This window comes from Heterodontus francisci, chromosome 3 (assembly GCF_036365525.1).
Source record: "Heterodontus francisci isolate sHetFra1 chromosome 3, sHetFra1.hap1, whole genome shotgun sequence".
Lineage (NCBI taxonomy): Eukaryota > Metazoa > Chordata > Chondrichthyes > Heterodontiformes > Heterodontidae > Heterodontus > Heterodontus francisci.
This window is the reverse complement of record NC_090373.1, coordinates 12,792,853-12,805,820: the sequence shown is the minus strand read 5'-3', so window position 1 is coordinate 12,805,820 and position 12,968 is coordinate 12,792,853. Positions and strand designations below refer to the sequence as shown.

Below are 12,968 nucleotides of genomic sequence, written 5' to 3'. Positions count from 1 at the left end.
TGCAAAAATTACAATTGATGGAATACTGGCTCTAGCCGCAGCTAAGTCACGAACGCTCATGTCCCATTGTACTCCAACTGTAACTACTACTTTTTGTATGCCATGTGAAGTTATTGAGTTTTCGTTTTCACAGAAAAACAAGCTATGTAAACTAAATCCAAACAAACAAACAGAATCCCAAAATACTAATAAAATTCCAGAAATCCAACGCAAAAGAATTTAAACTTATTCACTGGCCTGGGCTGGATCTGTAGTCAGTGTTTGCTTTTCAGTGGCATGTCATTTTTTTAAAAAGTTCTTTATAAGCTTTTTCAACTTTTATAGGTTGAAACGTATGCAGCAAGGTGGATTGAGACAAAAAAATGGAAATCTTCTGTAGGGACACAGAATGCCCTCAAACACCTATCATCAGGACGTTAGGGGAAGAGTCAAGAACACAGCTGAAACTTCTCTTGACAAAAGCTTCTCTCACAAGGACCTGCATCACGCAATTGGTACAAATGAGTCTGGTGCACAGCATTGCACCTAGGCATCTAGGATACATTGCAAATGACCCAGTACCTTTTGTTCCACCAGGTTAAAGCAATTGCTAGTTTTATAGCTGGAGTAGAAATAGACAGGGAACAAAAACCACTGGAGACAGTATAGTAGGAGTTGTATAAGCAAATGTCTTCAGTATCGCTGCAAACTTTTCCTGCTAAACTGCAGGAAATTGCACCATGTTTTCCATACTATTTTAAAAACAGATGAGCGACAGTGCTGGTGACTTACAGATGCCAGAAAATGAGTGAACACATCCACAAATTTAAGAGAACAAGAACCGAAAATGGAAAAGCCTATTTTCATCCATCAGGCCAATCCCACATGCCACAGATGTCCAATTGCCAAACATCCTCAATGCCATTGAAGGCAGCATCAATATATATGTACAAATCAGGAGGCTTAGAGGGCAACATAGGGGTAAATGGTGTTCTCACAATATTGATGTATCTTCAGAGTTCTGAATGAAGCTAAACACTGTGCAGACCCACTTCTGATCATATAATGCGAGGAAGGTGATTGACGAAGCAGTTGAAGACAGTTAGTCCCAGGACATTCCTGCAGAGATGTGACAATTAGACAATCATGACCATCCTTTCTCTTTGTGTCCTTCATGACTCCAACCATTGGATTTTTGACTCGCGTTGACTTTAGGTTTTCTGAGGCTGCTTCAAGCCACTTAGTCAAATGTTGCCTCAATATTGATGGCAGATACTCTCATCTTTCCCGTGGCATTCAGTTATTGAATCAAAGTCTGGACCAAGGTTGTTATGATGTCTGGAGCCGAGTAGTTCAGGCAAAACCCAAAATTAACATTGATATGCAAGCAAATGGTAAGTAGGTGTCACTTGATGGCATTATTTCTGACTCCTTTGATCAATTTACTGATGATTAAGAGGCTGATGGCCTGTCATTGGTCAGATAAGATTTATCCTATTTTCTTGTGGATAGGACATACCAGGGCATCCTTCCATATTGCCAGCTAAATACCAGTATCATGCACAACCCAGAAAGCTCTGGTTTATAGGTCCCAATGCTGTCTCCAAGAATCTTTATAAAAAATCTTTCACAATTCCAATATGCATCATGTGGTCAGCTGTGGCTCAGTGGGTAGCACTCTCACCTGAGTCACAAGGGTGTGGGTTCAAGTCCCGCTCCAGAGACCTGACCATAAGATCTAGGCTGGCACTCAGGTGCAGTACTGAGGGAAGGCTGCACTGTTGGAGATACTGTCTTTCGGATGAGACGTTAAACCGAGGCCTCATCTGCTCTTTCAGCGGATGCAAAAGATCCCATAGCACTATTTCAAACAGCAGGGGTGTGCTGCTCAATATTTATCCCTCAATTATCACCAAGAGATTATCTGATCATTATCGCATTGCTTGTTTGTGGGAGCTTGCTGTGCACAAATTTGTTTCCAACATTAAAACAGTGACTCCACTTCAAAAGTACTTCATTGGCTGTAAAGTGCTTTGGTATGTCCTGATGTTGTGAAAGGCGCTGTATAAGCACAAGCCTTATTTTCATTTTACATATTTTGTCTCTCCTTATAGACTTCAGTACCTCTTAATCGGTCCTTATACTCATCCTTGCTTTTAATTATAGCTGTAGTTTATACTTGAAGCAAAATTTCTTGTTGATTCCCTTATCCCCAGTATTACTTCTGTTATTGCCCATTTGGCAACAACTGCACTTTTTATCCCATAAAATGTACTTGTTTTGCAATCTCCTAATTACATCTTTGAATCTGTTCTATTTCCTCACTGGATCTACCCTACACAAGAGTACTCTTTCCTCATCCCCTCAAAGTCTGCTTTACTGAAACTAATAGTCTTTTTCTATCTCAAATCTTCTTCTAAATTCTACCATGTCATGGTGATCTTTAGCTAGTGATTAGCCAACCTTGATCCACACCATTTCATAATACCAAGCCTGATACTGCTTTGTCCCCCACATCTAGCTGATCATTTAAGTCACTAGTCATCAGAATCTGGTCGATAAGCTCCAGTAAGCCAATACCCAAGCCATGAAGCAACGAAGAGCAACTTCCAAAGATGTAATTCAAATCACAATAATAAAGTTTCAGAAATACCTTTCAATAAGTACTGAACTTTACAAACTGGAAGGGAGACCAAAACAACAGAGAAATTTTTTGTGTACCAAGAATACACAAGAATTGGGGCGGCACAGTGGCGCAGTGGTTAGCACCGCAGCCTCATAGCTCCAGCGACCCGGGTTCAATTCTGGGTCTGCCTGTGTGGAGTTTGCAAGTTCTCCCTGTGTCTGTGTGGGTTTCCTCCGGGTGCTCCGGTTTCCTCCCACAAGCCAAAAGACTTGCAGGTTGGTAGGTAAATTGGCCATTACAAATTGTCCCTAGTATAGGTAGGTGGTAGGGAAATATAGAGACAGGTGGGGATGTGGTAGGAATATGGGATTAGTGTAGGATTAGTATAAATGGGTGGTTGATGGTCGGCACAGACTCGGTGGGCCGAAGGGCCTGTTTCAGTGCTGTATCTCTAAACTAAACTAAACTAAACTAAAAAAATACTGCAGGAGAAAAAGAACAGAGGACAAGCCAATACAAACATCTCTTCAAAATGCCAGCTATCAAAAAAATTATTCCTGCTCCATTACCAATTTTGCAGAAATCAGCCAAGGATTTAAGTATGTTACAAAATTAAATTTGCTAAAACAATTCAAAAATCAGAATACCTACTGTAATATCCATACAACACAGTGTCTTCAATATTCTGCCTTGTGATGTTATCTGCCGCCCATTCCTAAAAAAAAACATATGTGACGTCATTGGGAGGTACATTGGGAGGTAAAACCTTGTCATGCTAGGTCCCCACCTGCCAAGGACGAAGCACATTAATTTTGTCATGAACATTGATTTTGAACTGTTACTGGAGTGAAAAAAGGACTTGTTAAACAGATCAGCCGTGGCTGGAAAAGGTATTTGCATATTAACAGTGCTTGGAACGACAAAGGACCATTCCCTGACATATTCAACCCACAATGGACCTTGATCACCAGGTACTGTGTGTAAGAGGAGCATTCCAGAGACTGCTAAGGTGAGACAATCCGAGACGTGGTCAGACTAGTTAGTCACATGACTAACCTGCTTGGCAACCTGGGTTTTTCTGACTTGTACAAACAGTTTGAACTGAGAAAGACTGCTTGCTCCTGGACTGACAAGATCTCTCCTGTCTGCTCCCATCTCTTTCTCACAAGGCTCTGAAGACACATGAACCCCAAGAGAGAGAAGTCTCCTACAGCAAACAAGGTTTAAGAAGAATGCTGGGTCCCAATGAAAAGCAAGATCTACCTACAATCAAGGACTCTACGGTGAGCTCGATGAACCGTAACAAAAACTCTCCAGATATTGCCTCAAATTTTTCCACTTTATTTTTCTTCTGCTCTTTTCTGTCTCTATTTGCATGTGTGTATCACGTATGCATGTTAGCGTGGGCACATCGTGTATCCGTAGGCGTCAACTGAATTAGAGTTGAAGTTCAAGCTTAATAAATTTCCACTTTTCTTCTTTGAACCTAAGAAAGCCTGTTTGTGCTGGTTTCTTTGCCTTATAATTGGAAAGCGGTGAACAAGGATTCGCCGAGGGGGAGCGGAAAACACGGTGTGTTTAAAATTAAACCCTGTTATGGTCAGACCAGGTGAAGGTTGAGAGGGGCCCCGAGACACCTTTCTCACCTGGTCGTAACACTTGTTTTGTTCAGATACAATAGTTCCTATTTACACCTATGCAGTCTGATAAACCATTAAGGGTAAGTGGATTTTCAGTTTGTGGACTTTCAGTTTAATTATATGGCCATAGTTATTTGCAGACCAATGTAAAGCCTAAGAGTACACCAAATTCTATCTGAAAAAAAGTTGTGAGATGTGTAGTTCACATCTTAGATTTCCCATATACACATCTGTCTCACACAAAAACAGTAAACTAAAAGCAAAAGAGAACCATTCAATCACATTGTAAAATATACCTTTTCAGAAAGTGTTGCTGTGTTTGATTTACAACATTTGTTTCAATGTTTTCGCACGCACTCGGAATAGAATTGCAAAAATTGTAATTGTAATCTAGCTACTGTCCAGTAACTTAAAAACTACTGCTGAATTGTAACTCTTAGAGTGAGGCAACATGTTATACTGCACTGATGGGCAATGACCTCCTAAAGCTGCATCAGTTACCAGTGTCATGGCCCTGTAGTTTTTTTCGGAACTTGCAGTTTGCCTTTAAGGCTTGCAAGGGATAAGTATTGCTTTAACAGCCAGCAAGCCTCAGGGGTTATAGGAAGGTGCATTTTCATTGCCTTAGAAACAGCCATTTGGAGACTGCAATTCAAAGGTGCATTCTCGTTACCATAGATATAGCCATTAGGAGTGAGCCTGATGCGATACATTTGTTTTGAACTGGCTTGAGTTGAAGACAGTTGGTTCTAACAGACACAGAGACACAGCTGTGATGACAGCACCTGGAAAAAGAGCTCTCAACCATTTAAACTGAAGGAATAGGAATTTAGTCTGTTTAATTATCTCTCAAAATTCTAAAAAGTCAAGCCAAGACAGAAATCTCTGGTAATTTAAACTGAAGAAAGGGAAGTTAGACTGAGACAATCTTTTATCCCTCAAAAACACTAAAGCCAAATTGATTCCATTGAAAGAGTTTGCAAGTCATTAATTACTGAAATTCGCTGGAAAAGGAAAGCAACATTCTGTGAGGACTTCAAGCAACAAACATCCTGTGAAGACTTCGAGCAACATCCTGTGAAAACTTCAAGCAACACTGGACTGTAAATTTGCAAGGACTCTAATTTTTTCTATTTTAAATGTCGTTTATATCTTCATAGTGTTTAACAATTTATTTCTTCTAATTAAAGAGTTCATTTATTGATTTAAAGACACCTGGTTTGGTTAGCCTCATTCGGGAGTTAATAGATAGTACAATTTGGCTGGATCTTTCTTTAATTTGGAAAGTTTTCAATAATATGTTAGCCGATCTGTGGAACACCGGGATTGAATTAACAGTGCGTTGGTCCCACCGCAATCAGAATCGTATATTTTGAGTGGGGGCTTTGATTGGAGCGGTTGGTCGTAACACCAAGAATGACATTATTAAATTCATACATAAGCAAAGCTGTTAGAATAGGTAAAGATGACAAGATTTGTTCCGATTCAAGCATTTGTTCATGAGAAAAGCCTGTAATTTTAATAAAAATAGAGAAAAGTGTTATTGAATTTTCCGTTGTAAGCAACTTCTTGGCTGGGTTGGGAAGATCATAATTTAACAGGGTAAATCTAGGAAAGATGGAGATACAAGAGATTGCAGCCAAAGACAGAGGCTATCAGATGCAATGGGAACCAGAGCTGATTGCAGGTAGCGATAATGAGATCATGCCATTTCTCCACTTTTCACTTTCACCCTCTTCCTTTATGCCAATGATATTCTAACATTGCCTTTGCGTCCGGGCTCATTTCTTTGGCCAAGGTCCTCCCACCGACCAGTGGACCCATTCACCCACCTCCAGTACTCTTCCTCCACCTGGACCCCTCCCTCTGGCCGCTTACCCGCTCTTGATCTTTTCATTGAAAACTGTCAGCGAGACATCGGCCGTCGTAATTTCTCTGCCTCCCTCACTCACTCAAACCTCTCTCTCTCTGAACTTGCTGCACCCCATTCTCTCAAGTCTATCATCAAACCTGTTGACAAGGGTGGTGCTGTTGTTTGGCGTACCAACCTCTACCTTGCAGAGACTGAGCGCCAACTCTCAGTCACTTCTTCCTACCTCCCCCTGGACCATTACCCTACCACCGAACATCAAGCCACTGTCTCCAGTACTGTCACGGACCTCATCTCCTCTGGAGATCTTCCCTCTACTTACAACCTTATATAGCCCGCTTATATCTCCTTCCTAATATCCACAAACAGAACTGTCCTGGTAGATCCATTGTTTCAACCTGTTCCTGCCCCACTGATCTTATTTCCTCCTATCTTGATTCTACTTTTTTTCTCCCCTTGTCCACCGACATCCGTGATTCCTCGGATGCCTTACGTAATTTCGACAGTTTCCTGGCACTAATTGTCTCCTCTTCACTCTGAACATCAATCTCTCCACACCTCCATCCCCCTCCAAGATGGTCTGAGGGCTCTACACTTCTTGCCTGAACAGAGGTCCAACCAGTCCCCATTCACCACTCCCCTCCTCCACCTGGCTGAACTTGTTCTCATATTGAACAACTTCTCCTTCAACTCTACTCACTTTCTCCAAATAAAAGATGTTGCTATGGGTACCTGCATGGGTTCTAGCTATGCTTATCCTTTTGTAGGATATGTCAAACATTCCTTATTCCAGTCCAACTCAGGCTCCTTTCCCAACTCTTTTTCCAGTACATTGATGATTGTATCGGTGCCGCTTCCTGCTTTCGCCCCAAACTGGAAAACTTTATCAACTTTGCTTCCCATTTCCACCCTTCTCTCACCTTCACATGATCCATCTCTGACACTTCCCTTCCTCGACACCTTTGTCTCCATCTCTGGGGATTGGCTGTCCTCTGTTATTTATTGTAAGCCCACCGACTCCCACGTCTACCTTGACTATACTTCCTCACACTCAGCCTCCTGTAATACTTCCATTCCATTCTCCCAGTTACTCTGTCTCCGACGCATCTGTTCCAATGTTGCAACCTTCCACAAAAGATCCTCTGATATGCCTTCCTTTTTCCTCAATCGAGGATTCCCCCGCACTGTGGTTGACAAGGCCCTCGACCGTGATTGACCCATTTCCCATACTTTTGCCTTCACCCTATCCCCTCCCTGCCAGAACTGCAGCAGCATTCCCCTTATACTCACTTTCCACCCCATCAGCCTCCACATCCAAAGGATCATCCTCCACAATTTCCACCACCTCTAGTGATGCCACCAGCAAACACATCTTCACCTCCCCTGTCACATTCCGAAGGGATTGTTCCCTCCACGACACCCTGGTCCACTCCTCCATCACCAATACCTCTTCCCTTTCCCATGGCACTATCCCATGCAATCGCAAGAGGTGTAACACCTGACCTTTTACCTCTTCACCATCCAAGGCCCCAAACACTCCTTCCAGGTGAAGCAGCGATTTACTTGTACTTTTCAATTTAGAATACTGTATTCACTACTCACAATGCAGTCGCCTCTACATTGGGGAGACCAAACGTAGATTGGGTACCCGCTTTGCAGAACAGCTCCACTCGGTCCGCAAGCAGGATCCCGAGCTTCCAGTTGCTTGCCATTTTAATTCTTCACTCTGCTCTCATGCCCACACTTCTGAACTCGGCCTGCTGCAGTGTTCCAGGCTCGAGGAACAGCACCTCATTTTCTAACTAGGCACTCTACATCCTACTGGACTCAATATAGAGTTCAATAATTTCAGATCATGGGCCCCATTATTTCTTGTTTATTTATTTTGACTTTTATTTATTTAAATATATATATACCATTTTTTATTTTATTTATTTATTTTTTAACCATGTGCTAGTCTTAAACTTATTTTTTATGTTTTGCTTTCGTACAGACCTGTTCATTATTTTGCCATTAGCACTCTATTTGGACTCGTGTTTTGTCTTTCGCTACAACTATTCAGCACTCCATTTGCATTCTGTTCCATGACATTAGTCATTTAACCTTTCCCTCTTCCATCCTATAACAGTCCTTCCTTCTTGTTCTACTTCATCCCCCCACCCCCCTCTTACTTGCTCAAAGACTGTTAGATTTTTGCCAGTTCTGATGAAGGGTCGCAGACCTGAAATGTTAACTCTGTTTCTCTCTCCACAGATGCTGCCAGACCTGTTGAGTATTTCCGGCACTTTCTGTTCTCATTTCTAACATGACATAGCTATAGCATTTTATTTTCCATCTAATGTGACACCCACCACTTTGTTTGGTCATCTAAAGAATTGGACATTGCAGTTCACTTAAAAGTATTTTACTATCGCCAAGTTTTGACTCAATAGGCAATGGAAGGATGAGTCATTTTAAAAGGATGCTAAAAAGAATTACCCATCTCTAATAGTCTTCCCTACTTGTTTGTACAGCAGTGTGAACATGAGGAATTAAGATTTCTTCACACAATACCTCGGATCTGATCCATAAAGTTAAGTGAGTCTACAATGTGCTTCTGCCAGTTCCCTGCATGCCAACATTAAACCAGTTTAACAAGTGATATTCATCAACGAATCTATTAAACACTGCACAGCCTGACAACATAAAAGAAATACGGTCCTTTCTAGTTTAAGAGCCTTAAGTTATCAGGATAAACTAAGAGATCTATATATTTTTATTTCAGAAAGTTGAAGATTTGGGTGATTGAGCTCAAAAATAGCGGAAGGGTAAGATCTGATCAGGAGCTATTTAAGCTAAATAACTTAGGGAGGACTACAAGAAGCAAGCACTAGTTATGTAAATAAAGAAACCATTTAGATGCTTAGTACATGGACTGAGTGTGATTCACTGCATAAAGATGAGTTCCTGAGCATGGCACCGAAGATGGGTATGTTATTGGGGGTTGCGTCACCCAGTAATCATGGTTTCTTGGAAGTTATTCGATTGTTTTGGGTGGGATTGGTGAGGAATTTCCCGGCATTTTCCTAAACTGGTATTTTTCTCCCAGGAGACTGTATGGCTGTCTGGGGGTTGGGGGATGTGGGGACTGTGGGTGGTGGTATAGAAGACCCATCACAGCAGGATAAAGGCGGCTCAAAAGACTAGCCTTTTTTTTACATGTTCATCTATTCCTATGGAAAGCACCTGTTCCCATGTTTCCCTAGGAATAGACAACCTATAAAACCAACCGGTCGTCAGCAGTTGCAAGGATTACACCAATGGTGCCACAGAAACTAGCCCATTGTGGACGTGAACTAATTATGAACCCACTGTGTAAACTTCCCTATAAATTTTTCTATCGTTTCTATGGTTCTATAATGTTCAATTCTTTTAAAAGGTACCTGGACATGTACCTGAAGTGATGTAACCAGCAAGGATATGGACCAGGTGCTGGAAGGTGGGATTAGATTGGGCGGCTAGTTTTTTCATTTGGCATGGACATAATGGGCTGAATGGCCTCCTTCTGTGCCTTAATTTTTCTATGGTTCCTCTAAATGGGTCGTAGGAACAATGACCTAGAAAGTGGTCTTTTAAAACACATTACTTGAAAAGAGCACTGGTAACAGCAAAAAAGTGTTAAGTACTGGAATACTGGGAAGACTGAAAAATTTATAGAAAGATGGGATAAATAAGTCATTGGACAGTTTGCACCAAGTCAACAAAGATTTGCCAAGGTGAACAGGATAAATATACTCTCATACTGTTTAACTAAATGAGAAATTCTTAGGACTCCCTAAGGAGACCATTTTCATCTAATGCCTGTCTTGTTGTCATAATGTAAAGTTGAAAGAGGGAATTTTTAAGTAACAAGCAGTCCAGACATTAAAAATCTGACTATTAAAGTACTTGTGACTGTTCAAATTGAATTTTGCTGTAGAATGAATCTCAATTGTTCAAGAAATTATATTGGTGAACATAAGTGTATAAAATATCTTTCTTTAACCATTAGTCCCATATGATTTGACCCACAGGCTTGAGCACAAAATCTAACCTCACACTCCAGTACAGTACTGAGGGGCTGATGCACTGTTGGAGGTGCTGTCTTTTGGATAAGATGTTGAACAGAGGCTCCATATGCCCTCTCAGATGTAGGTAAAGAGAGTTCTCACCAATATTTATCCCTCAACCAACACAAAATAAAAATTACCTGATCACTGTATCACTGCTGTTTGAGGCCCCTTGCTATGTGCAAATTGGCTGCCACATTTCCCTACATTGTAACAGTGACTATATTTCAAAAGTACTTCATCAGCTGTAAAACATTTTGGGATGTCCTAAGGTTGTGAAGGATGCAAGTCCTCTCTTTTTCTCACTCTCTGTCAGTGCCAACAGAAGCAAGGACGTAAATTTCAATGCTATATGACTGTTGAGCAGTGTTGCCTGCAGCCTGGGCAGTACAGTTGGAGGATAGGGCAAAGCCAGCTGACTCAGGCAGGATTCCTTGTTCTTTTGCTGGTATCATGCTAAAAGGGCAGACACCCGAGACCACATCCTGACCAGCTACAGTGACAACCATAACAAAAATACTTTACAATGTGTTTGACTGGCCATCATCTTTAAAAAAATAAACTGTGAATAATTGGTGAAAAGTCATTGGTACCATAAATATTTGACAGTGGATTGTGCGCAGGTTAAGTAAATGTTCATCCTTTGCTGGGGAAAACCAGACACTGCAGGATAGGGAAAATCCTTCATTATTATGCAGGAGCTGGGTCATTCACATAGGGACACATCTGACATGTGATTATGACATTACACAAACATCTGCAAATTGAGATTATCCGCTTTCCTAGCAGGACTATAATCTGTAGAAGAATGTTGACTTTTCACTTAGGCAGCAATCAAACTGCTGGAGTATTTTTCTTTCATTTCAAACTTGTAGTGTTTGAAATTTTCTTTTCACCTTTAATTTTAGTTGAGCCCTAATTAAATCATGTAAATTGCTGAATAAAATAGTTGTATAAGCAAATTAAGATGGCACTATTTGTGTAAGCTGTCAGTACCTCAATGACACATTTAGCATCTTGGAATATTTCAGTTTAACAAAAAACATACTGTGTATGCTTGATAATTAATTGGCAGAGATCATCATAAATAGGCACAGTTGCACTGCAAATCAACTTACATAACAATTCTCAATGGTGGGAAGTACCACTAACAAATTGCCAAATTAGCAGAATAGGGAGGTGAATGTGTACTCAAAGGTGATGCTGTTGTACCATGGTAACTTTTTTTTATATTAACTGCAGAAGGATCTTGCAACTGGAATCACATGAAGCCAGCCACATTTACCACAAGGCAAGGTCAATCACAAAATGTATAACAGTCATCCAAAATATTCAATGTCACTGCAGCAATACTGATCACATCTGGTTCTCCTCATCCTTTGTAAAACAGTCACATAAATTATCGCCTTCATACGATGTCACTAATGACCATAATCCGTGACTAAAGAATAGATTGATCAAGTTCCCACTCTTCACCCAAACCCAAGAGCAGGACCTCAAAATGGTCAATGGTTTCTCAGAGGAATGACTAAAGCAATCCAAAACGGCAACATTATGCATCTGGCCAAAAGGTTTGCATTCTAGCAAAAGGTTCCTTGATGTAATAGTATCCATATGATATTCTCTTTCGCTGAACCCTTCACCACTCACCCCACACTGCTCAGTTTGCATGTAGAAACTGAATAAATAAAGTTATACTCACTTTGTTCCCATAAAATACTCCAAAATTCAGGCAGGGCGGTGGGGGTGGAATTATGTTTCAAGTTAAAGCCAAACCTGTAAATTCTATAGGGATGACTTTACTCTATCATCTAATTTTTTTACCAAGTATAAATGCTGTGGAAAATTAACTTTCCTCCTCTATAAATTAAACTTCTCCCCTGCAAGCACCAAGAACTAATAAATTAAACTGCACATGGTAATCAATCCGGTAGAATTAACAGCATTAGGAAATAAGCATTTTACCATAAAAGTTATATTTTCAGAAATGTGTTTGAATCACAGCACAGGTTGCATGAACAGTGATCAGTTTATATAGGATTACAGAATAAGCCTCATATTTGTACGGTACCTTGTAAGACCCTTTGGAGTCTTTCATATAAGAAACAAGGAATATGTCAACAGGCAGCAACGATGAAGTGATCAGTGCAACAGCAAGTGCACAAATAGCAGTTATGGTGGAGACAACTTCACTTTCCTGTTGACTCTGATATCGACGGATATACGTCCAGCAAAACATTAAAATTGCCTACGAGACACAAAAAGAAAAAACATTAATGGAAATGATCACCTCCGTCTGAATCACAACATCCCAAATATACTAAAGCAAAATGCTGCGGATGCTAGAAATCTGAAATAAAAACAGAAAATGCTGCAAATACTCAGCAGGTCTATCAGCATCTATGAGAGAGAAACAGAGTTAACCTTTCAGGTCTGTGTAGTTCTGGCAGCCATATTATAAAAAGAAGGATTTAGAGACACTGGAGAGGGTGCAAAAAAGATTTACAAGAATATCGCTATCAGGAAAGCATGAACAGGCTGGGTCTCTCTTGAAAACAGAAAGCTGAGAAGTGACCAAATGGAGGACTTTAAAATTATGAAATGTTGTGATAGAATAGAGATAGTGAGAATGTTTCCACTTGTCGGGAAGCGCAAAACTAGATGAAATCAATATAAGATAATCACCAAGTAATAGAGAATTCAGAAGAAAATCTTTACCCAGACAGTGGCAAGAAGGTGAAACGCCCTACCACAGGGAGTAGGTG

General features: G+C 40.6%; 1 protein-coding gene across 2 annotated transcripts in view; it reads right to left on the bottom strand.

The window, feature by feature from the left end:
* Positions 1 to 12,968, bottom strand: part of lmbrd1 (LMBR1 domain containing 1) — a 343,563-nt gene that overhangs the window by 279,919 nt on the left and 50,676 nt on the right. For both annotated transcript variants that reach the window (XM_068020139.1, XM_068020140.1), the window contains exons 2-3: positions 12,275 to 12,451; positions 3,257 to 3,320 (exon numbers count right to left, since the gene is read on the bottom strand). In XM_068020139.1, the coding sequence (XP_067876240.1) occupies positions 3,257 to 3,320; positions 12,275 to 12,451 (241 nt within the window). The remainder of the gene's footprint in view (positions 1 to 3,256; positions 3,321 to 12,274; positions 12,452 to 12,968) is intronic.